The sequence below is a fragment of the Schistocerca serialis genome, chromosome 8 (genome assembly GCF_023864345.2).
Source record: "Schistocerca serialis cubense isolate TAMUIC-IGC-003099 chromosome 8, iqSchSeri2.2, whole genome shotgun sequence".
In the NCBI taxonomy this organism is placed as follows: domain Eukaryota; kingdom Metazoa; phylum Arthropoda; class Insecta; order Orthoptera; family Acrididae; genus Schistocerca; species Schistocerca serialis.
Genome location: NC_064645.1, coordinates 146,266,031 through 146,293,272, shown reverse-complemented (window position 1 = coordinate 146,293,272; position 27,242 = coordinate 146,266,031). Strand labels below are relative to the sequence as shown.

Genomic DNA, 27,242 nt, shown 5'->3' with positions numbered 1-27,242 from the left:
ACGGTTGCTTCATCAGGAAAGAGGGAAGGAGAGGGAAAGACAAAAGGATGTGGGTTTTAAGGGAGAGGGTAAGGAGTCATTCCAATCCCAGGAGCGGAAATACTTACCTTAGGGGGAAAAAAGGACAGGTATACATTCGCACACACACACATATCCATCCGCACATATACAGACACAAGCAGACATTTGTAAAGGCAAAGAGTTTGGGCAGAGATGTCAGTCGAGGTGGAAGTACAGAGGCAAAGATGTTGTTGAATGACAATGACAGGTGAGGTATGAGCGGCGGCAACTTGAAATTAGTGGAGGTTGAGGGCTGGTAGGTAACGGGAAGAGAGGATATACTGAAGGGCAAGTTCCCATCTCCAGAGTTCTGATAGGTTGGTGTTAGTGGGAAGTATCCAGATAACCCAGACGGCGTAACACTGTGCCAAGATGTGCTGGCCGTGCACCAAGGCATGTTTAGCCACAGGGTGATCCTCATTACCAGCAAACACTGTCTGCCTGTGTCCATTCATGCGAATGGACAGTTTGTTGCTGGTCATTCCCACATAGAAAGCTTCACAGTGTAGGCAGGTCAGTTGGTAAATCACGTGGGTGCTTTCACACGTGGCTCTGTCTTTGATCGTGTACACCTTCCAGGTTAAAGGACTGGAGTAGGTGGTGGTGGGAGGGTGCATGGGACAGAGTTTACACCGGGGGCATTTACAAGTGTAGGAGCCAGAGGGTAGGGAAGGTGGTTTGAGGATTTTATATGGATGAACCAAGAGGTTACAAAGGTTAGGTGGACGGCGGAAAGACACTCTTGGTGGAGTGAGGAGGATTTCATGAAGGATGGATCTCATTTCAGGGCAGGATTTGAGGAAGTCGTATCCCTGCTGGAGAGCCACATTCAGAGTCTGATCCAGTCCTGGAAAGTATCCTGTCACAAGTGGGGCACTTTTGGGGTTCTTCCGTGGGAGGTTCTGGGTTTGAGGGGATGAGGAAGTGGCTCTGGTTATTTGCTTCTATACCAGGTCAGGAGGGTAGTGGCGGGATGCGAAAGCTGTTTTCAGGTTGTTGGTGTAATGGTTCAGGGATCCCGGACTGGAGCAGATTCGTTTGCCACGAAGACCTAGGCTGTAGCAAAGGGACCGTTTGATATGGAATGGGTGGCAGCTGTCATAATGGAGGTACTGTTGCTTGTTGGTGGGTTTGATGTGAACGGATGTGTGAAGCTGGCCATTGGACAGATGGAGGTCAACGTCAAGGAAAGTGGCATGGGATTTGGAGTAGGACCAGGTGAATCTGATGGAACCAAAGGAGTTGAGGCTGGAGAGGAAATTCTGCAGTTCTTCTTCACTGTGAGTCCAGATCATGAAGATGTCATCAATAAATCTGTACCAAACTTTGGGTTGGCAGGCCTGGGTAACCAAGAAGGCTTCCTCTAAGCGATCCATAAATAGGTTGGCATACGAGGGGGCCATCCTGGTACCCATGGCTGTTTCCTTTAATTGTTGGTATGTCTGGCCTTCGAAAGTAAAGAAGTTGTGAGTGAGGATGAAGCTGGCTAAGGTAATGAGGATACAGGTTTTAGGTAGGGTGGCAGGTGATCGGCGTGAAAGGAAGTGCTCCATCGCAGCAAGGCCCTGGGCGTGCAGAATATTTGTGTATAAGGAAGTGGCATCAATTGTTACAAGGATGGTTTTCGGGGGTAACAGATCGGGTAAGGATTCCAGGCGTTCGAGAAAGTGGTTGGTGTCTTTGATGAAGGGTGGGAGACTGCATGTAATGGGTTGAAGGTGTTGATATACGTAGGCAGAGATACATTCTGTGGGGGCTTGGTAACCAGCTACAATGGGGCGGCCGGGATGATTGGGTTTGTGAATTTTAGGAAGTAGGTAGAAGGTAGGGGTGCGAATAGGGTTGCCATACACCACGGATTTCACGGACAGTCCGCGATTTTAGAGTAAATGAAAACGTCCGTGCCGAAAAGGCAAATGTCCGCGATATTTGCTGGATAGTCAACTTCCGGTAATTTCAAAAATTGCTGTCAAAGAAGCATCAATATGTTATCTCTTTGTCTTCACATTATATAAAATCCAAACAAAACACAACAGCTTTCGAGATATGGAAACAATGGGCAGTCAGGCTCAGGCGTACGGTACATCCTCTTCGATTTGCGTGATTGCGAGTTGTCGCTACAGTGGGCGGTTAGTCATCTCTGCCAATGAAGAGTATTATCCTCTTTGATTAGCTTGTTGAATGTTCGCATGGTTTGTTGTGCTTGCGATTTCGTTGTGTTATAGTGTATTAAATAGTTGTTATTATTTGCCTGGTGGTTTAATAATGTCGGCTAGATGGAAGGTTAAGTACAGGGAGGAATATACTGAACAGTTTCCAAGTATAAAGTGAGGAAGAACTGAATACGAAGCTTCCTGCAAAATTTGCGGGTGAGTAACATTACGATTATACACAGACCCATTGAAATCGTTGTTTTCCTAGAAAAATTATTCTATTATACGTTTTTCCTCTTCACAGTTCCTACATTTCAATCAGTAATGGAGGGAGACGTGATATTAACGACCACGTGCAATCGAAAAAGCATAAGACGGCAGTGGGTTCATCATCTTCCAAACAGCTCACCAGCTTTTTCAAAACACAGACAGATGGTAATAAAGTAGCTGCAGTAGAAGCTGCATTTGCATTTCATTGTGTCAAGCACCATCATTCATACAACTCAAGTTCTTGCACATCAAAAATTATCTCTCACGTTTTTAGTGACTCGAAAGTTGCAGTAAACTTCTCCAGCAGCAAAACTAAAACAGAAGCCATTGTTAATAAAGTTATATCACCGTTCATTGAAGACAGAACAAGGAACAGTCTAGCGAAGGCCAATTATGTTAGTATTAGCACTGATGCTAGCAACCACAAGTATCTGAAAATATTTCCTGTTCTTGTGCAGTATTTTGATTATGACGAAGGTGTCCAAAGTAGATTGTTAAATTTAAATGAATGTGACAGTGAGGATTCTAGTACAATAACTGAGTGTGTATACAGTGCCATTTTACAACATGGGTTTAGTGATAAGGTATCTGCTTTGGGTGGAGATAACACAAATACTAACTTTGGGGGTGTTGCAAGAAAAGGAGAAAACAATGTGTACAAGAAACTTCAGAAGAAATTGAATAGGGAAATTTTAGGAGTAGGTTGTCCAGCTCATATTTTGCATAATGCAATTCATACTGGTGCAGATGTCCTCTCTTATGATATTGAGAGCATTATCATAAAGGTTTTTAATTATTTCTCCATATATACTGTTCGTGTAGCATCACTAAAAGAATTTTCAGAATTTGTTGATGTGACACATAAGGACCTACTTAGACATGTAACAACCAGGTGGCTCACCATGTTTCCTGCTATAGAGAGATTCATCCACATGTTTAAGGCACTTAAGTCTTACTTTCTTTCACTTGATACATGTCCTTCCCTTCTCAAGAAATTCTTTTCTGATTCTGTTGGTGAAATGTATCTGCTCTTCTTGTATGTACAAATGAATCCTTTCCAGAGGGCAGTTAGCAGCATTGAGAGGGAAGACATATCAGTGAATGACGTAAGACTGGAGCTAGAAAATATACTGCAAATTTTAGGAGAGAGAAAACAGTGTGTTTTCGTTACGTCTAAAGTTAAAGAATTAATGTCTGACCTCACACAATATCAGCAGTCTACATTTCTAGGGTAATGTCTCTCTTTTCTATCGAACTGTTATTGATTACTTGACAAAATGGAGTAAGCCCTTGTCTGATATTAAACATTTTGACTGGATTTTGCTAAAGACTGTACCTTCATGGGAAGATGTTGAAAAGACATTCTAGTGGATGCATGAAAACACAAGCTGTAAATTGAATGAGTCCCTTCTCTTTGGCCAAGTACTGAAATTAAAGTGTGTTTTTGGGGAGGTCAAAGATGAAAGTTTTGAGAATGTGATGTCACATAAGAAATGGGTGTTCTTCATTCATTATTGTATTTCTAGTGAGCAGTATTCAGAGTTGCTGAAAATTGTGGAATTTTATTTCTCCATTCCCAGTCATAACGCCAATGTAGAGTGTCTTTTCCCTCATGAATTCTCAGTGGACAGAAGAAAGGAATAGGTTAACAGTAAAATCAGTTAATGCAATGATGCCAATACAGTACAATATGAAAAATGTAAGTTGCAGTGAATTTCATAAACTGATTGAGAACCAAATTAAGTTCCTTTCATCTATTCAAGGTTCTGAGAAATACGATTGGTATAAGAAAAGCTCAATGATGACAATAGAAATTCGTGTACTGAATAATGTAATGCATATTCTTTTTTTTTTTTTTTTTTTTGTAATAAATGCTTTCTTAATGAAGCAGTCCTTCCTAAACTCTGGATCATTAATTAAATGCACATTTCCCTTAGCTTATGGGCATGAGGACTCCTTATTCCTCTTATTTCCTTCGCTCGGCTACGGTGACCGTAAGTTTTGTCCTGGTTTTGGATTCCGAGATTATGGCAACCCTAGGTGTGGGGTGTCGGTGGGATCAGGAGGTTGATGGAGTCAGGTGAAAGGTTTTGTAGGGGGGCTAAGGTTCTGAGGATTCCTGGACATCAGGAATGGGATTACTTTGGCAAACTTTGTATTGGTGTTGTCTGAAAGCTGACGCAGTCCCTCAGCCACATACTCCCGACGATCAAGTACCACGGTTGTGGAACCCTTGTCCGCCGGAAGAATGACGATGGATCGGTCAGCCTTCAGATCACGGATAGCTTGGGCTTCAGCAGTGGTGATGTTGGGAGTAGGATTAAGGTTTTTTAAGAAGGATTGAGAGGCAAGGCTGGAAGTCAGAAATTCCTGGAAGGTTTGGAGAGGGTGATTTTGAGGAAGAGGAGGTGGGTCCCGCTGTGACGGAGGAGTTATTGTCACTGTTGCATTTCTTTCTCTTTCTGTTTTTGCAAGTAGTTTCACTTTGTATTTACCTTTTCCTTTTATTGTAATCTACCATGCAATTTTATCCTGCCTATATATACTCAATAATACGTAACCCACTTCCAAACCATAACCAAAAAAAAATTTTTTTTTTCACTTTCAACACTACTGTTGCTATAAAATCCACCGTTCCCAGTTCACAAACAGTTCCTTTCACCTATTAAACAACCATTTCAGCCAACTTTCGCTTTATTTCCATTTCCGCTTTTCCCACATCACTGATCATTTTTAGCCGCTTCCCACAGGTTTTTACGTCATTATTTCTTGGGCAGACAATTGTTAGCCTCATTTTCATAATCTGCCACCACAAAACCACACCTTTTAAAACATTTACACACAGTTTTTTCGAAATTTTCCCAAATTTCTCCACCCTTTAATGTGTTTTGACGACAACACAACCACCTAACCTTTGTGCGCATCGTTGGTTACCAACCCAAATTCACACAGGATCAACATAGCTCAGCTTTAACCAACACTTTTTTGACTTTTTTCACACCAGATCTCCAGTTGCTTTCTAGTTCACCTTTCTCTCTCCCCATATATTTTTATTTTCATTTTCATTTCAACCTCATGTTACACTTTCCACCTTCTAATACCATGTCACCCTCACAACATCCCCACAACGACCCCATTAAGTTTTATTTACATTCCCTCCGCAAACATGCCTTCGCCTTAGCCAGATTACGCTCCCATATTTTATTTACTCAGGCTTGTCTGACATTTGGCATTACCCCCAAAGGCCTCACACTTAAAGTTCCCATGTCTGGCTGTAACCCTTCTTTCCATCAGTCCCTATACCAGTTCCAAACTGAACAATCCATAGCCCTCACCCACCTAATCCTTCACCTACACATCAACTCAGCCAATGAACACACACATCAACTCCTGTCCTTAATAAAAGTCCTCAATCTTTCCTCTCCCACATCCATACCGGCTGTTGAGAGCATCCTCCTACAGGCCAACCGCAAATTAGAACAGAATGCCACCCTCCACCTCAAAAAACTATCCAATCTCCTGGTTTCTCACCTCCGGAAAGGCAACTCACTCACCCTCCACAACCATTCCAGCAAACCTCAACATCCTCTCATTGCACACAGACCCAGTCTCTCCCATCTACTCAATCTCCCACTTCCAGCTCCACTCCCCCCAAAACCTCAAAATTCTAATCAACAAAATCTGGAACCACAACACCCTAATTCAGTAGTTAACCTTTCCTCCAAACCTCTCTCCCAATCGGAAACCTCTGTCCTATCCAAAGGCCTCACCCTCAGCCCTTACTTCCAGATTCGACCAAACAGCCCTCGTCAAAGATTTACTGTCCTACACTCGTACTCTCTGCTGGAAATATCACTTTGCCATGAAGAAAAATAATCTTAATCCTACTCCTAATGATCCAACACCCAAGACACTATCCAAATTGAACCCTGCCTGGAACAGTTCCATCCTCCGTCACAGCGGGACCCACCTCCTCCTCCTCAAAATCACCCTCTCCAAACCTTCCAGGAATTTCTCACTTCCAGCCTTGCCTCTCAATCCTTCTTGAAAAACCTTAATCCTACTCCCAACATCACCACTGCTGAAGCCCAGGCTATCCGTGATCTGAAGGCTGACCGATCCATCGTCATTCTTCCGGTGCACAAGGGTTCCACGACCGTGGTACTTGATCGTCGGAAGTATGTGGCTGAGGGACTGCGTCAGTTTTCAAACAACACTACATACAAAGCTTGCCAAGGTAATCCAATTCCTGATCTCCAGGAATCCTCAGAACCTTAGGCCCCCTACAAAACCTTTCACCTGACTCCATCAACCTCCTGACCCCACCGACACCCCGCACCCCTACCTTCTACCTACTTCCTAAAATTCACAAACCCAATCATCCTGGCCACCCCATTGTAGCTGGTTACCAAGCCCCCACAGAATGTATCTCTGCCTACGTAGATCAACACCTTCAACCCATTACATGCAGTCTCCCACCCTTCATCAAAGACACCAACCACTTTCTCAAACGCCTGGAATCCTTACCCAATCTGTTACCCCCGGAAACCATCCTTGTAACAATTGATACCTCTTCCCTATACACAAACATTCTGGACGTCCAGGACCTCGCTGCGATGGAGCACTTCCTTTCACGCCGATCACCTGCCACCCTACCTAAAACCTGTATCCTCATTACCTTAGCCAACTTCATCCTCACTCACAACTTCTTCACATTCGAAGGCCAGACATACCAACAATTAAAGGGTACCAGGATGGCCCTCTCGTATGCCAACCTATTTATGGGTCGCTTAGAGGAAGCCTTCTTGGTTACCCAGGCCTGCCAACCCAAAGTTTGGTACAGATTTATTGATGACATCTTCATGATCTGGACTCACAGTGAAGAAGAACTGCAGAATTTCCTCTCCAGCCTCAACTCCTTTGGTTCCATCAGATTCACCTGGTCCTACTCCAAATCCCATGCCACTTTCCTTGACGTTGACCTCCATCTGTCCAATGGCCAGCTTCACACATCCGTCCACATAAAACCCACCAACAAGCAACAGTACCTCCGTTATGACAGCTGCCACTCATTCCATATCAAACAGTCCCTTCGCTACAGCCTAGGTCTTCGTGGCAAACGAATCTGCTCCAGTCCGGAATCCCTGAACCATTACACCAACAACCTGAAAACAGCTTTCGCATCCCGCAACTACCCTCCTGACCTGGTATAGAAGCAAATAACCGGAGCCACTTCCTCATCCCCTCAATGCCAGAACCTCCCACAGAAGAACCCCAAAAGTGCCCCACTTGTGACAGGATACTTTCCGGGACTGGATCAGACTCTGAATGTGGCTCTCCAGCAGGGATACGACTTCCTCAAATCCTGCCCTGAAATGAGATCCATCCTTCATGAAATCCTCCCCACTCCACCAAGAGTGTCTTTCTGCCATCCACCTAACCTTTGTAACCTCTTGGTTCATCCATATAAAATCCCCAAACCACCTTCCCTACCCTCTGGCTCCTACCCTTGTAACCGCCCCTGGTGTAAAATCTGTCCCATGCACCCTCCCACCACCACCTACTCCAGTCCTGTAACCCGGAAGGTGTACACGATCAAAGGCAGAGCCACGTGTGAAAGCACCCACGTGATTTACCAACTGACCTGCCTACACTGTGAAGCTTTCTATGTGGGAATGACCAGCAACAAACTGTCCATTCGCATGAATGGACACAGGCAGACAGTGTTTGTTGGTAATGAGGATCACCCTGTGGCTAAACATGCCTTGGTGCACGGCCAGCACATCTTGGCACAGTGTTACACCGTCTGGGTTATCTGGATACTTCCCACTAAAACCAACCTATCAGAACTCTGGAGATGGGAACTTGCCCTTCAGTATATCCTCTCTTCCCGTTACCCACCAGCCCTCAACCTCCACTAATTTCAAGTTGCCGCCACTCATACCTCACCTGTCATTCAACAACATCTTTGCCTCTGTACTTCCGCCTCGACTGACATCTCTGCCCAAACTCTTTGCCTTTACAAATGTCTGCTTGTGTCTGTTGTATATGTGCGGATGGATGTGTGTGTGTGTGTGTGTGTGTGTGTGTGTGTGTGTGTGTGTGTGTGTGTGTGTGTGGGCGCGCGCGCGAGTGTATACCTGTCCTTTTTCCCCCTAAGGTAAGTCTTCCCGCTCCCGGGATTGGAATGACTCCTTACCCTCTCCCTTAAAACCCACATCCTTTTGTCTTTCCCTCTCCTTCCCTCTTTTCTGATTAAGCAACCATGGGTTGCGAAAGCTTGAATTTTGTGTGTGTGTGTGTGTGTGTGTGTGTGTGTGTCTATCAACCAATGCTTTTCTTTGGTAAGTTATATCATCTTTGTTTTTAGATATATTTTTCCCACTCGAATGTTTCCCTCTATTATATTTCCTTAACATTCTTTTAACACATGTAGACACTGACATTGTATCAGCTTTGTAGTCACCAATACACCTCCTTTGCATTAGTGAATTGAAGTTCAAGTATGTTGGTCACGAAAAGATGACAGTCCAGTCCCTACAGATAATTTTCCAATAAGACATTTGGCATACATATAAATGGTGAATGTCCCTCTGTATCTCAGTATCGTGACAAAATTTATGCATAATATTTTCCAACTTTTCCCAGAAGAAATTTATTGCTACAGCTGCTGAGGCAGATGGTCTACCATGTTATCAGTCTTTGATGCTTATCTTACTGAAATTATTTCTCAGTCTGTAATAACCTCACTAGATATGACTGAGTGCTTTACAGTAACAAATGCCCTACCAGAAGTAGTATCTGAGGTACCCTTATCTCGTATATAGTCCAGTTACAATTCAAGATTTTGCTGCCAGTTACTTCTATTTTAGTAGCCCTGTGTGGACATTATCATTAATAATAGATACTAATGCCGGGACATTACTATGGGCACCTCTGCAGTTAACTGACATTTTCTCTTTCGGATCTGCACGGATGAATGTTCTCCTACATTTAAAAATTTGCGTATGCATACTTCACGTACTCTCTCATCCAAGTAAACACTTCCTGTCTGTTGTGAAAGCTAAATCTACACACACTGATCAATCTAGACACTTATTAGTGGGCATCATTATGGTGTGTGTCCACTCTTCATCTTTATGTGAGCTTGAACTCTGCTGACAACACTTTCAATGACTCCAAATGTTTGTGGAGGAACGGCAGCCCATTCTTTCTCAGAATCCAAAACCAGAAAAGGTAGTGATGTTCGACATCAAGGGTCGAAGTTGGACAGCCAGGGTCTAGAGTGATGTTGATACCATCAGTGATTCACTGGGTTCAGATCGGAACTCCGGACAGGCCAGTGCATTTCAGAAATATTATTGTCCATACTCCACTGTGTCACAGACTCTGCTTTATGACAGGGTGCACTGTCCTGCTGATACGAATAATCGTCATCTCCAAACTGTTCCTCTACTGTACATAGTACACAATGCTGTAAAATGTATTTCTATCCTTCTGCATTTAGCATTTTCTTGTGCACAATAAGGGGACACACAGTAATCATGAAAAACACCCTCACACCATAGCAAAACATTCTCTGTATTTCAACTGTTGGCAATACATATGATGGCAGGTAACTTTTGTCAGGCATTTGCCACACTCAAACCCTTTCATTGGACTGCCACAGGGTACAGCTGGACTCATCACTCCGGATCACTCATTTGCATTCATTTACACTGCCTTACGTGTCACTTAGCACTGACTACAGAAATGTGTGGCCCATGAACAGCTGCTCAGCTTCTGTACCCCATCCTATTTAACTCCCTATGCACAGTCATTCTGCTAGCTCGATTGCTGGTAGCACTTTGGAACTGATGAGTGATTCCTTCTGCGGATTTCATGAGACTTTACAACCACCCTCCACGATGCTCAGTGGTCCCTGTTGGTCAGTAACAGAGGTCTGCCCAGTCTTGGTTTAGCTGTGATTGCTCCTTTGTATTTCCATTTTACAATCACATCACCAACAATCAACTCGGGCAGGTTTAGAAGGGTTGAAATGTTCCTGATGGATTTGTTACTCAAGTGACACCCAATGATTAGTCCATGTTGGAAGTCACTGAGCACTCCTGACAGAACCATATTGCTGTTACTGCTTCTTTACTGAAATGTGATATTCCCCGCCTCCTTTTATATTGATAGGTCCACCTCCCATGACATCTAGTGGTAAAATCTGCATTACAGAGGTGTCTGGATACTTTTGATCAGATAGTGTATTTACATGGACTCTACAATTCTCCATCCAATAGCAGAGGTCAAGAAACTAATCAAAGATAATCACAAAATCTAGGAAGGAAAGTAATGTTTTAAAGTCACTTCAATGATAATGTCATTAGAGTTGGAGTATAAGCTCATAGAAGGTATGCATGGAACAAGAAAATGGCCTTGGCCTGTTCAAATCAATCATCTTGCCATTTGCCTTACCTGATTCTGGCAAACCATGAAAAATATATATCTAGTTGCATTACTGGGATTTGAATCCTACTCTGTGCTCCTCCTGAATTCACGTCTAATGCTTCAATCACAGCATCATTTCAATTGGTGTGTGGGCAAATCAAAATACAATTTCAACCATGTCTAGCTAGACAACATGGACTGAACTCTCATGAGATGGAAGTAGCTGCATATACAGAAATAAAAGGAAAACAAATCTTACAATTTTGAAAGCAGGATAGTCTTCCATCACTGAAAAGAAACACCAGAAGAGAGCAATATATTTCAGGAATGAACACAGAAAGGAAACCCTGACATCCCTCCAAGTGTCTTTTCTTCCCCTTTAACGTACTTCACTCAATGCTTCTTGTGCATCCAGCCACACGAAATCATAGAAATTACTTAATAACATTGTGCTGACATTGGAAGGCATCCTGACATACTGAAAGATGTCACCTGCATTTGAGAGTTATTGGTCAAATGTTTGAATGGATCAAAAACAACACACTCTAGAAAACACACAACACATTTTTTTCCAAATTTTCATAGCCAAACAAAGAGTGGGAAATGGACAAATGGAGTATCAAAGTAATCATCGTGATGTCTAGTTTCGCATAAAGACATTTAATTGCTTGAAAATAATCATGGTAACTAAGAAAAGTTTGATTTGAGGGAAAATCAAAATATTTAATACATGGCTGCTCCTAGCTATGTAAATGAAGTGTTAAAAAGGCCTACCTATTTTGTACATTTAAATGTTACATTGGTGTAGGAATTGTGAAATTACTTCTTTCCTGCTAAAAATAAATAAATAAAAATATAAAATTGATACAGATTGATACTTAAATCTATTATATTTCATTCTTTCTAAACAAAACTTGAAAATAAAAAAAAATGAAAACAGAACTGTCCAAAATTTTGTGAAATGATTTGTCTAAAAGTAAGGAATAAAAAAATGCATTAGAGAAACATTTGATGCACCTCATTTCCTACAAATGATTCTGAGCATCATTCATAGGTGAATCAAACGCTACTCTAATCTATTTTATTTAGACAAATCATTTCACAAAATATTCCTCAAAAAAAAAAAAAAAATCTTTGTTTATTTTCACATATACCCAGTGCTGTTGTCTGACCACCAGCCACAACTTTATCCATACTTGGCGACAGTCACTTATTCACTTTACTTTGTGCTTTGAATTGGGTTTAACTACACTACCATGTTTTGCTCATGTGTAATCACAGTGTCTATGTACTAACAATATTATGGAAAGGATAGTTGCTACTCACCATACAGTGGAGATACTGAATTCCAGATAGGCACAACAAAATGACTGTCACAAAATAAGCTTCTGGCCAACAAGGCCTTTGTCAAAAATAGATCACACACACACAATTCAGTGTGTGTGTGTGTGTGTGTGTGTGTGTGTGTGTGTGTGTGTGTGTGTGTGTGTGCGCGTGCGCGCGTGTGTGTGTTCTTGACAAAACCTTGTTGTTGCTCTATTTGGAACTCAGTATCTCCGCTATATGATGAGTAACAAGTGTCCTTTTCATAATGTTACATTCCATCCTGGGTTTTCCATTGTTTGTCTATTTACTAAACTGCTTGCAACATGAAATTCCTAAACTCTTTCACAACATAGTCCCATTAGATTGAATGTATTGAGATTACATGCATCAATTTGGAATGACCAAAAAGCATGAAAAAATCCATTTAAATTCCAAACCCTTTATGCAATATGAAATGTGGTTATCAGCATAATAAATTGCTGACAAGATATCATCAAGCAGACATACCTCACATCCTTCATGTGGGGGCATTCTTTTCCTGTAACCAATGCTTTGATGTCTACAACAGCTAGTTTATTTGGAAGTTCTTCTAGAGATGGTACACTCTTTTCATCACAGTCTCCATAATGAAACACTTTATGATTTGGAGACAGTCTCACATACCAAAATTTGTCCTTAATTCGCTGCAAAAGAAGAGGCAAATGAAAGTGAAATTAAATTTTTATTTTATTAAGTTTTGTAGCATATAGATCGAAATTTCTTCATTTTATTCTCAATAGAAATTGCTAAACAGTATTTTATGCCATCCTATATACTACAATGACCAGTCATGAAGCAGTTGTCAGAGAAAAAATCATAACAAATAAACAAACATCACTACAGCATTAAACACTAAATAATAACTGTTTGAAGTTTATTCAGATATATCGTACTGTGTAACAGAATTGACAACTGTGGGATGGTACGATACAAGCATGTTAACACTCAGCATAAACAAATGAGAAATATTTACCAGTCTTATGACATGCACCACCCATATATGAAGAAACTAAGAAACCAATAAAATGAATATCTAATGGAAGTATTAAGAAAAGTAATTGTTCACTTTTGTACGGTTATAAATTGACATTGATATCAATGTAATGGAAGGAAACATTCCACGTGGGAAAAATTATATATAAAAACAAAGATGAGGTGACTTACCGAACAAAAGCGCTGGCAGGTCGATAGACACACAAACAAACACAAACATAAACACAAAATTCAAGCTTTCGCAACAAACTGTTGCCTCATCAGGAAAGAGGGAAGGAGAGGGGAAGACGAAAGGAAGTGGGTTTTAAGGGAGAGGGTAAGGAGTCATTCCAATCCCGGGAGCGGAAAGACTTACCTTAGGGGGAAAAAAGGACAGGTATACACTCGCACACACGCACATATCCATCCACACATACAGACACAAGCAGACATCCCGGGATTGGAATGACTCCTTACCCTCTCCCTTAAAACCCACTTCCTTTCGTCTTCCCCTCTCCTTCCCTCTTTCCTGATGAGGCAACAGTTTGTTGCGAAAGCTTGGATTTTGTGTGTATGTTTGTGTTTGTTTGTGTGTCTATCGACCTGCCAGCGCTTTTGTTCGGTAAGTCACCTCATCTTTGTTTTTATATATAAATTGACATTGGTAGACAATGTGAAGCACAGCAATCAAAACTGCCAAGTGCACAAGAATGACAGAAGTAAGATTTAAAAATTTAAATCACATTTGTGGTATGAATGTACACAAGTACACCTTCAACATAAAGTTAAAATAGATAGGAAGTGATGCAAGAAGTAACTTGATTTTCTTTTGAGAAAAGTGTTTTCCTCACTAGTTATGGATTCATTACTGTGCCCAGTAATATGCAATAGCTGGTCATGAACATTACACTTTGCTCTCTCGTACCGTTAGCATGCCTGAAAAAGATACAGATAACAACTAATCGTAGTGCATCAGAATTCAATACCAGAGATTCAAATACACTCCTGGAAATGGAAAAAAGAACACATTGACACCGGTGTGTCAGACCCACCATACTTGCTCCGGACACTGCGAGAGGGCTGTACAAGCAATGATCACATGCACGGCACAGCGGACACACCAGGAACCGCGGTGTTGGCCGTCGAATGGCGCTAGCTGCGCAGCATTTGTGCACTGCCGCCGTTAGTGCCAGCCAGTTTGCCGTGGCATACGGAGCTCCATCGCAGTCTTTAACACTGGTAGCATGCCGCGACAGCGTGGACGTGAACCGTATGTGCAGTTGACGGACTTTGAGCGAGGGCGTATAGTGGGCATGCGGGAGGCCGGGTGGACGTACCGCCGAATTGCTCAACACGTGGGGCGTGAGGTCTCCACAGTACATCGATGTTGTCGCCAGTGGTCGGCGGAAGGTGCACGTGCCCGTCGACCTGGGACCGGACCGAAGCGACGCACGGATGCACGCCAAGACCGTAGGATCCTACACAGTGCCGTAGGGGACCGCACCGCCACTTCCCAGCAAATTAGGGACACTGTTGCTCCTGGGGTATCGGCGAGGACCATTCGCAACCGTCTCCATGAAGCTGGGCTACGGTCCCGCACACCGTTAGGCCGTCTTCCGCTCACGCCCCAACATCGTGCAGCCCGCCTCTAGTGGTGTCGCGACAGGCGTGAATGGAGGGACGAATGGAGACGTGTCGTCTTCAGCGATGAGAGTCGCTTCTGCCTTGGTGCCAATGATGGTCGTATGCGTGTTTGGCGCCGTGCAGGTGAGCGCCACAATCAGGACTGCATACGACCGAGGCACACAGGGCCAACACCCGGCATCATGGTGTGGGGAGCCATCTCCTACACTGGCCGTACACCACTGGTGATCGTCGAGGGGACACTGAATAGTGCACGGTACATCCGAACCGTCATCGAACCCATCGTTCTACCATTCCTAGACCGGCAAGGGAACTCGCTGTTCCAACAGGACAATGTACGTCCGCATGTATCCCGTGCCACCCAACGTGCTCTAGAAGGTGTAAGTCAACTACCCTGGCCAGCAAGATCTCCGGATCTGTCCCCCATTGAGCATGTTTGGGACTGGATGAAGCGTCGTCTCATGCGGTCTGCACGTCCAGCACGAACGCTGGTCCAACTGAGGCGCCAGGTGGAAATGGCATGGCAAGCCGTTCCACAGGACTACATCCAGCATCTCTACGAATGTTCGAATGTGTGTGAAATTTTATGGGACTTAACTGCTCAGGTCATCAGTCCCTAAGCTTACACACTATTTAACCTAAAGTATCCTAAGTACAAACACACACACACCCATGCCCGAGGGAGGACTCGAACCTCCACCGGGACCAGCCGCACAGTCCATGACCGCAGCGCCCTAGACCGCTCGGCTAATCCCACGCGGCCAGCATCTCTACGATCGTCTCCATGGGAGAATAGCAGCCTGCATTGCTGCGAAAGGTGGATATACACTGTACTAGTGCCGACATTGTGCATGCTCTGTTGCCTGTGTCTATGTGCCTGTGGTTCTGTCAGTGTGATCATGTGATGTATCTGACCCCAGGAATGTGTCAATAAAGTTTCCCCTTCCTGGGACAATGAATTCACGGTGTTCTTATTTCAATTTCCAGGAGTGTATTAAGGCAATGAACAGTGGATATACTGTAATAACAAGGAGATGAGGAGGATTGGAGAAAAGTTGTGTTCAATAAATAGCTGAAGAGAGAGAGAGACAGAAGTGCTGTGGAAGACAGTGTGAAAAGGGGATAGAAGTGGAAGTTGGAGAAAACTACAGTACAAGTAAGAGGTAAATGTGGACAAACTCCATTTCATTACAAATGGATAATGCAGTATCTCGGTCTGTCAGTGATGGTGGTGGTGACACATTCTGGAAGCTCTCAGAGCAAACATTGTATTCTCTTTTCTAGAAGTTATATTGTTTGAAACCACAGGTATATTGTGTTTCAATCAGTATTTTATATTAAAATAAATAAAACAATCTCTCATGTTTTGACAGTGTTTCAATTTCATCCATCTGCATTAATCTATGTCATATGGAAGCTTCAGTTTTAGTTTAAACCCAGTTTTGCAGTGTGAGACACTTTGTTCATGCCTACTACTTATGGCATAAACATTTAATATTTTGAAGGATACAGTCACAAATATAGTGCTCTGGTACTGTGCTACTATAACAGCCTAAGACAGTGCAAAGACAGTTGTGGCTGAAATAACTTCATTGTCTATAATAGCTCGGCATACATAATCTTGCCTTTCAGCAGCAGTCATCCAGGATTACCAGGAGATCATGTCACACATTTTACTAATTGCTTGTTGGTGCCATGCCTTGCCCAATATGTTCGCAATAATCCCACTGCACTATATAATATAGCACCTTCCAACTCACACACCCAAGCAAATGGATATGTTTTAAGCTGGATGGTTTGCCAATGAAGTGAAATGTCGTGTGGCGAGGGCCTCCCGGCAGACAGACCTGATTGCTTGGTGCAAGTCGTTTGAGGTGAGGCCACTTCGGCAACTTGTGCGTCAATGAGGATGAAATGATGACGATAAAGACTACACAAACACCCAGTCCCTGAGCGGAGAAAATCTCCAACCCAGCCAGGAATTGATCCCGGGCCCCCTGGCATGACAAGCCGGCACGCTGTCCACTCAGCTACGGTGGCGGACAGTACTGTAGTAGTTAACACATGTCTCATAATACCTACAGAGAACCATCTTTGATAATGGCAGAAAACTCCCCTTCAGTGAGTAACGGGAAATGTCATATATTTACAGAACGAAGTGTGTACAATTTTGACTGAGAATTCAAAGAAAATATTTGATTTTTTTCTTTTATATAATTACAAGATTCAGCTATTAAATTCCCAGAGGGTGGTGTTTATGTTTATAAACAAGTACTGATGATACCAGCTGTATCAAATGTATATGATGTAAATCAGTCAGTGAACAGAAAAATACACTGATGGAAAAAAAACTGGAACATGAAAAAGGAGCTGTGTGATAAACAAAAGTTGGTTAGGCGTGTTTCTACATCTGAAAGATGATGTCTATTCAAATTTTGCATCAGCTGCATAAGAGTGGCACTAGTTCCATCACTATGAGGATGCCAATCAGGTTTGATTTAAATTCATGCTGTAACAGTCAGGAGTGTTAGTTACCTTTGAGATTGGACGTGATGAGTTGATGTTAGTAAAAAAAAATGCCTTTAAGGCAACAAAGAAGCATTATCAATACCTCACTGAGTTTGAATAAGGTCATGTAATACCTTAGGAGAAGCTGTATGTTCTTTCTGCGATACTGCAGAAAGACTTGGCAGAAATGTAGCCACTGTACAATTGTTGGCAGCAGTAGTCACGAGCATGTACAGTTGCAAGAAGACCGGGCTCCAGATGGGTATGCGGCACTACCGAGGGGGAAGACCACTGTGTTCAGTGTACGGTTCTGGCACATCATACTGCATCTGCAGCATTAATTTGAGCAACAGTTGACACTACAGTGACACAGTAAATTACTACAAATTGGTTACTTCAAGGGCAGCTCCAAACCACACACCCTTTAAAATTTCCTGGCAGTTTAAAACTGTGTGCCAGACCGAGACTCGAACTTGGGACCTCTCGATAGAACACTTGCCAGTGAAACGCAAAGGTCTCGAGTTCGAGTCTCGGCCCGGCACACAGTTTTAATCTGCCAGGAAGTTTCGTATCAACACACACTCCGCTGCAGAGTGAAAACCTCATTCTGCACACACCCTTTAGTGTGCATTCCACTGATCTCAGATCACCGCCATTCGCGACTTCAGTGGTGTCAATCGAGAGCTCGATGGAAGGCAGGGGTGGAGCTCTGTTGTTTTTGATGAAAGCTGATACTGCCTCGGTGCCAGTGATGGCCACATGTTAGTCAGGAGGAGGGCTTGCAACCCACAGGTCTGCTTGTTGGGACCTACACCTGGAGTTATCGTCTGGGGTGTGATTTCTTATGACAGCAGGAGCACTTTCGCGGCTGTCCCGAGCCCCCTGATTGCAAAACTGTATGTCAATCTGGTGATTTGATTTGTTGTGCTTTCATTCATGAACAGCAATCCAGAGGGTGTTTTGCAACAGGGTAATGCTCATCCACATACCACTGTTGTAATGCAACTTGCTCTATAGTGTGTCGACGTCTTGCCTTGGTCTGCTTGATCAGCAAATCTGTCTCCAATTGAGCACATATGGGACATCATTGATGACAACTCCAGTGTCATCAAAAAACAGCATTTATCACCCCTGTTTTGACCAAGCGCAACAGGCATGGAACTCCACCTCACAAACTGATATCCAGCACCTGTGCAACACAATGCATGCACGTTCGCTCGTGTGCATTCCACGGTCTGGCAGTTATACCAGTTATTAAAGTACCAGCATTTCAAATTTGTGATGGCTTACCTCTCACTTACATTAACCTGTGGTCTTACAATGTCAATCACTTAAATATCTTACCTAGACAAACGTATTCCCAAAATTTAATTTCACTACATTAATTATTTTTTTGGTGTTGTGATTTTTTTTCCATCAGTGTATAATTCAACCCAACCCCATATATCACAAACAGTAACAAACTGTCAGTTTTGTGAAACAATATGATATTGCATTTAGCTCAATTTGTTAAAGTTCAGTCACAGGTCGTTACACAGATTTCATATCCTACAACTAACAGAAGTACTGCTCTTTTTCCACAAGGATAATGGCATTTTATATTTTTGTCACTTCATGTGTATAGTTTACCCAAGTGTGTGTGTGTGTGTGTGTGTGTGTGTGTGTGTGTGACAACACTTTTAAATCAATTCTTTTAAATAAATTTAGTGACATCTTGTTTTGCTGTTTCATGCAGTTCTGATATTTCAAACTCAAACAAAACTATTACAATTTTTCCCATAGTTAGGTAACATACTAAATACTGATAAAAGATGAAATTCAAAGATTATTAAGAATGGTGGTATTGAATAAAATCCATTATCAGTCACAATTATTATGAATATCTGGGATGTAAGCTACACAGGAAAAATTTATCAATGATTTTTATGACAAAAGTAAATGTAAATTCTCAGTGCCTACTGCACTTATGAAACATTATTCTGTAATATTACCATCTTCATACTTTTTATTTCTACTGTAACATCCACGTACTATACATCAATTTGTGACACACTAAGACAGACAGCACATCAAACATGAATTCATAAAATACAACTGCATTTTTTTCATAAAAGTATATTATGACACAAACTGTAATAAAATTTAAAAAGGAAGGTCATTACTGAACAGTATGCTCAGCATTTCAATTTCATATTTACCTGCCCACGCATGGAGTATTTAGTAAATCGTGTGCCATCAACAAGAAACCCAAGCCGTTGCTGTTGGATAAGTTCCATAATTTCAGGAGTAATTTGTTCACGAAGCTCAACAATTGGCCGAGCATGTGACTCCCACTCTTCACGAGACATTCGTTCCTGTTGCCACAGGTTTGTTATTTCTGAATACGTCAGCAATTGCAGCTTTGCTCGAAACATTTCAAAATTGTTGGGTTGAGTAGCTAGTGCTCTTGTAATTTGTTCTCGCACAACACTAAATACCTATAAACAAGTAAATATGAATGTCAGAAGAATAATATTACATTAACTCACCCTTTCTATCACTAACCTAATACTGACACTGGGAATAACACTGAAATACAGAGTGGCGCACATAAAACCAGACCCTGCAGTGAAAGGAATACGAATGAAGAAAATCAACATACATCATTGCTTTCTTACATTTTTATTGTACAGTTTCATTATTAACTATGTAATTAACAGTTTAAGTAACAGATTTACTTTCATTAGTTTAGTAAGCATATTTTAGAAAGGAATTTAAAGTCTATGTTCAAAATGTTCTCCGCCATCATCCCAGCAAAGTTGTGCACGTTGAAGCATGTTAAGAAAAACACTTTTCAGTACTCATTGAGGAATGTTCGCAATTTCTTCACATATGTTGTTTTTCAATGTGTCAAGTGCTCTGGGATTGTTGTGATAGACTCTAGCCTTTAGAAATCCCCAGAGGCAAAAGTCACATAGTGACAGGTCAGGAGAGTTGGGTGGCCACAAGCCCTTACAAGCCCTTACCTCTCTTCTGTAAAATCAGTATGTATACAAGTTAAGGACAAATCTGACATATGAGAAGTTACCCCATCTTGCTGTAAATATGCACAACATTTTTTGTTTGGAGCTTATAGAGCCGAAAATTCATTGTAGAGTTGCAAGTAAACATGTGTGTTGGCAGATTCGTTGAAGAACACTGGCCCCATAATTCTGTTACCAGATACAGCACACCATACACCAATTTTTAAATCATGTAACAGCTTTTGCAGTATGCCATGGGGATTCTCTGTAGCCCTGTGTCTTGTGAATTAACATAACCCAAAAGATGAAACCAAGCTTCATCCGTTGAAAAATGGAGGAACAGATCAAGATGTCCCCCAGAGACATTTTCCAGCAACCAATTACAGTAATGTGTATGCTTACCCTTGTTCGCTTCTTTTATTTGCTGAACAACACTCCCATGGTAAGGTTTCATTTTTTAGCCATGAAGGATGCGTTGACATGGCCTGCGAGATATTCCACACTGTTGTGATAATCATCATGTTGACTTGTAGGGACTTCTTTCAATGTGTGCCATCACATTTGCCACAACTTCAGGTGTACCTACAGTCGGTGCCTTATTTCTCTTTGAATTAACAACACTGCCAGTCAAACGCCACTTTCTCACTAGATCCTGAATCGTTGATTTTGCAGGAATATTTCTTTTAGAGAACTGTTGATGAAAAGAGTCACGAACAACTTTAATGGATTTAGACCACACATATTCTTCAGCAATGAACACACGTTCTTCAATGGAGTAAGGCATGACAATGAAGTACACGGTTTATAACAACTACTTTACGTATGAACTACTCACATGCTACTGCTGTTGGAAGGTTGCAAAGAAACTGACAAGCTAATAATGCTACTCATTCGCTTTCGCATTCTGGTTCAGGCCGGTTTTGCGTGTGCCACTCTGTAAAATGGTAGAGACAACAAGTAAAGGAAAATGACTGGAAGTTGAAGTGCAGCTGGATAAGGTAAAACACTGACTGATGAGGTAATTGGTAATATTTATCATAAAGGCACGGAGCAACCACAAGATGTCGGAAATAGAACATAGTATATAGTCTCACTTGGGCATCAATTTATTAATAATCAGTTTCAGATGGCAGGCATCCATTATTAAGTTTCAAACACCATTTGAAATTCAATAATGACTGCTTGTAATCTGAAATGCTCATTAATAAACTGTAAGATTAAAGTGAGATGATACACTGCATGTGAAATTGGATTGGTCACCTGTCAGGTAAGACAGGGAGAAAATAGATGTAGCCCTTACTGAAAATGCACGGCTAATTATTGGATGCCTGCAATCAACTCCTGTTGTTCAATTGTACTGCAAGGCGGGCATCGCTCCTCCTGACACATGCCAGAAAGTGGTTGCAAATGCCGGTAGAAAGAAAGTGAAAGAAAATGAATTAACCCACTCCATGGACATACTCCAACAAGACTTTTGTTGATGTCTAAGAAGAGCTTTTACAGTTTTCATCTGAACTAAGGCAGAGAAAATCTGTGGGCATCCAAAATAAGCCATCTACAAGCAGGAGAAAAGCCAGCACAATGCTTACCAGCCAGACACAGACTGGACCACATGGAGATCACTGAACAGGTTACATATGGACATCGGCAAACCTAAGAACAACTAATGAAATACATATACTTACAAGGGCCAACAGTATGTGAATGCTGAGAAGTGCAGACAACGAAATACCTGTGTCAGTGTTTATGTTGCCCCGGCTCTTGCAACCTGCTCATTTCTGGGCAAAGGCTTTTTCATTTCAATTTTGTATGTGTGTGCATATACATAATTTCATTCTATTTCCTTACCTGCAATTGTAAATTTGTAGAACCCTATGTGTAAGCTTACAATTTGAATAAATAAAATAAACCACTGGAAATCTGTGAGTTACAAAAATTAGAGTATGATGAAAATAGCATTGAAATACACTCAATTTCTTAACTAAGAAAGAAAACAAACAACAATTAAAATATCTGTAAACGGGTGCTAAAGTATGGACACAAAATTACTTTCTTCACTACATTAGGGCTACATCAACTCAACACGAGTCAAGAGTGTTATACAAAAATTATTCTCAAAGATTTAGGACAACAACTTAATTATGTAATTGATACAGTCATGACTTCTTGAATGTTAGTGAAAGTGGCATTCACGAACTGAACAAAGCAAGTGCTTCACAGTACATAGGCTGTCTCAGTCAGAGACACTATGCAGAGGGGACAACAGCACTCATTATCTCACACAGAGTAGCCATTCTTAGCCATGCTTTGTTCTTCATATTCAACACCTATTCTCACTGTAGACAGTGAACTTTTTCATAGAAGCAGTCATTGGTAGTTTCCATTACCGACCAGAAACTGCTTCACCAGTTTTTCAAACACTAAAAGGTCAAGTACAGCATGGCAAAATTTAACATAGCTACTACAATACTGCTGCACCAGGCATTGTTTTACTACTAAGGTTGTCAGTGGATAAACACTCAAGAAAAAGTTTAAGATTGTGCAGCATCCACAGCATAAGATTATAGGTCATCATAAACAAAAAGCATCTAACAAGTAAACTTAATACAAATGCTCTTCCAACTTGTTGATACAATTTACTCTTTGTACATCATAAATGAATTTTATAGACTGATAAGTAGTATCGAAGCCACATTTTAAATTTTGATCTGCAGATAAAGTCTGTCATGCTCACTACAACAAAGGTTTCTTCATTCAAGAAATTCATTTAGAAAATATGTTTCCTTTGCTTCTTACATTTCTGTCAAGCTATATGTGATGAAGCCCAGAGTTGCACATGTAAACTCTTTCCAGTTGCAACTGCCCGCTCCCTCCCCCCCATGTCCCCCACTATATTTAAAAAAACATGTTAGGTATTCATTCAGTCTTTACTCAATTTCCTCTTCCATTTTCTAAGAATTCTGACTGATTTCTCTACAATGTAGCATTTTACAAGTTTAAATAAATATATTACAAATTTCTGCATCACTCCGGAGAGCTTGTGTCCGATGAACAAATTGTGTTACATTCATCACAAATTGTGTTACATTCATTATGTTATTAAACACAGTGGATAATGAAATGAGCAGTTACTCTTACAATTTTACTGGCAAGTGTATGTTCTAAAGAAACAACTTTTTTTTTTCACTCATTACTGGTTGCACTACACTCAAGGTCACTAAAGTATATTGTGGCAATTAGCTAGGCTTTCAAATCATCTAACTGGTTTAGAGCTTTGAGTCTGACTGGAACAAAAATTTAGATTTAAGTAACAACAGTGTTTGCAGTCGGATATTCAAACTTAAAAGTAATCATCAACATAATGCATTTGCAACATAATTACAATAATAAAGAAGACTACATTACTGATGTGCATAGAATTTATGTCAGTGTTGACAGATCACTTTCTTACTTCACTGGCAAAAAACAGTCTCTATTGCTCTCAATATGTCTCCATCTCTTCACGTTGTTATCATCATCATCATCATCATCATCATCATCATCATCATCATCCACCAATTAAGACCTATTGGTGTATACAGGGTGTTACAAAAAGGTACGGTCAAACTTTCAGGAAACATTCCTCACGCACAAAGAAAGAAAATATGTTATGTGGACATGTGTCCGGAAACGCTTACTTTCCATGTTAGAGCTCATTTTATTACTTCTCTTCAAAACACATTAATCATGGAATGGAAACACACAGCAACAGAACATACCAGCGTGACTTCAAACACTTTGTTACAGGAAATGTTCAAAATGTCCTCCGTTAGCGAGGATACATGCATCCACCCTCCGTGGCATGGAATCCCTGATGCGCTGATGCAGCCCTGGAGAATGGCGTATTGTATCACAGCCATCCACAATACGAGCACGAAGAGTCTACATTTGGTACCGGGGTTGCGTAGACAAGAGCTTTCAAATGCCCCCATAAATGAAAGTCAAGAGGGTTGAGGTCAGGAGAGCGTGGAGGCCATGGAATTGGTCCGCCTCTACCAATCCATCGGTCACCGAATCTGTTGTTGAGAAGTGTATGAACACTTCGACTGGAAGCTGCAGGAGCTCCATCGTGCATGAACCACATGTTGTGTCGTACTTGTAAAGGCACATGTTCTAGCAGCACAGGTACAGTATCCCGTATGAAATCATGATAACGTGCTCCATTGAGAGTAGTAGTAGTAGTAGTAGTAGTAGTAGAGGGGTTTATGGGCGCACGACAGCAAGGTCTTCAGCGCCCGTTCAGTATCATAGTGAGATGGGTGTCAAGAAAAAAACTCAGAACATTTACATAAAACGGAACCAAAAACACGGAGAACAATCATTGGAAAATATGTGCTCACCCACACCGAAGCGTGGGATGAAGCAGGGCGTCAGCAGTAAAACATGGACAACACAGGAAGAAAAAGGGAGAGGGAGCTAAAACAATGTGGCAGATGGAAGTGGCTGGCTGACTGCAAGGAAAAACTGGGAGGAGTCAGCCACTCTGCAATACACTAAATCCTCCAGCCTAAAAGTTTAGGCCAGAGTCCAGACACATCACAAAACTTAAAAACCCTAGACACACACGTCTCATCGTTAGCTAAAACACAAGGCAGATCCCCATAAACTTGTGCTTCTGCCCTTGCATCACGGTATAAAATGCAGTCTGTTAAAATGTGGCTGACAGGGATGTGCACACCACAAGCAGCACAAAACGGAGGATCCTCCCGCCGTAATAAATAGCTATGCGTCAGAGGACAGTGCCCGATCCGAAGACGTGTGAGGGCCACCTCTTCCCGCCTGAGCAGCCGGCAGGAGGAACGCCACGGCCGAGTGGTTGACTTTACCGTTTATTGGCCGTCACCGCCAGCCATTCGTCCTCCCACAACTCCATGCACTTCCTGTGGAGTGCAGCGATGACTGACTGTAAGGAGATAGGACACTGGACCACATCCTGCTCTCTGCAGGTCTCCTTGGCAGCCCGATCAGCCTGTTCATTGCCCCATATGCCGACATGACCAGGCACCCAGCAGAAGGATACCTCTTTACCCCGCCGTTGGAGCAAGTACAGTTGGTCATGTATCAGCTGGACCATCTCCTCAGTCGGGTATAGGTTCTGCAGTGATTGTAAGGCACTAAGAGAATCAGAGCAGGGAAGAAATCGATCGCCCCGAACACGATGCATCAGCTCCAGTGCCTTCAGGATCGCGTGGAGCTCCGCTGCGAAAACGGTATATTCAGCAGGGAGGCGAATCCGGGTAACATGGTCAGGGAACACCACAGAACAGCCAAGGAAAGTCTCCTGTTTGGAGCCATCAGTATAAACAACAGTGAAACTGTGATGCACATCTAAAATGTTAAAAAACAGAGATTGGAACGTAAAATCTGGTGTGCCATCCTTCTTAAAACCAGTCAAATCTAAAATAAGTTTGGGTCTCCGGAGGAGCCAAGGTGGAGATCTGCTCCAACCGCGACGTAAAACATGAAGACCAGCCATAGACATCGCAGCGAGGCAATCCTGTGCGTGAATCCCATAGGGCTGCATCGCACGTTGCCGGTTATGAAACAACCGTGCCAGAGGAGGCTGAGCAACGGTATGGTATGCAGGGGTGTATGGTGTGTACAAAGTTTTATACGCCTGGCGCACTGTAAGTAGCCGTCGCCGCATATGAAGTGGCGGTTCACCAGCCTCTGCACAGAGGCTTGGTATGGGGCTAGTTCGGAATGCCCCAGTGGCCAACCGAAGCCCTTCATGGTGCACAACGTCCAACAACTTTAAGTAAGAAGGCCTCGCAGACCCATACACCGTGCACCCATAATCGAGCAGAGATCGCACAAACGCCCTGTAAAACTGGAGTAGACAAGTCCTGTCAGCTCCCCATGTACTGTGGCTAAGACATTTTAAAATACTTAAAGCCTGAAGTGACCGCCGTTTCAGGTCTTTAAGATGAGGTAACCACGTGAGCCTCGAGTCAAAAATGAGCCCCAGAAATCTCACCGTGTCTTTAAAAGTAAGTATAGTGTCCCTCAACCGCAACTCAGGAAAGGTTAAAATCGAACGAGAGCGGTTAAAAAGAACACATACAGACTTCTCGGCGGAAAATTTAAAACCACTCTTCTGCGCCCAGTCATCCAAACGCCTAATCGTAAGTTGCAACTGACGAGTTGTTGTTGCAAGGCTTGAGGAAGAGCAGAACAAAGAGAAATCATCCACAAACAAAGAACACTGGACAGGACTTTTCACTATGGACGTAATGCTATTAATAGCGATGGCAAAGAGAGTCACACTTAAAACGCTACCCTGAGGGACACCATTCTCCTGTTCAAAGCGATCAGACAGGACGTCACCAATTCAGTATCTAAAATATCGTGGCGAGAGGAAAGACTGAATAAAAAGAGGAAGACAACCACGAAAACCCCATTCGTGAAGCTGCTCCAGGATGAGACGCCTCCAAGTGGTATCGTAGGCCTTCTCGATGTCGAAAAATACACCTAGAAGGTGATGACGGCGGAGGAAAGCTTGTTGTATAGCCGCCTCCAGGAGGGCAAGGTTATCGAAGGTGGAACGAAACCTCCTGAACCCACACTGAAAGCGACTAAGGAGTTGCCGGGATTCTAACATCCAGACAAGGCGGCGGTTGACCATCCGCTCCAAGGTCTTCCCTATGCAACTAGTGAGGGCAATACTACGGTAGCTACTTGGGCTCGTGCGGTCTTTCCCAGGTTTTAAGAAAGGGATTAAAACTGCCTCACGCCACGCGTCAGGAAAGTGACCCGACGCCCAAATGGCATTAAAAAGTGCGAGGAGGATTTC

The 27,242-nt window shown here is 42.4% G+C and overlaps 1 protein-coding gene across 1 annotated transcript in view; it reads right to left on the bottom strand.

The window, feature by feature from the left end:
- LOC126416383 (engulfment and cell motility protein 1) overlaps positions 1 to 27,242 on the bottom strand; it is a 70,723-nt gene that overhangs the window by 5,169 nt on the left and 38,312 nt on the right. The window contains exons 4-5 of the mRNA XM_050084066.1: positions 19,607 to 19,885; positions 12,753 to 12,928 (exon numbers count right to left, since the gene is read on the bottom strand). Coding sequence (XP_049940023.1) covers positions 12,753 to 12,928; positions 19,607 to 19,885 — 455 coding nt within the window. The remainder of the gene's footprint in view (positions 1 to 12,752; positions 12,929 to 19,606; positions 19,886 to 27,242) is intronic.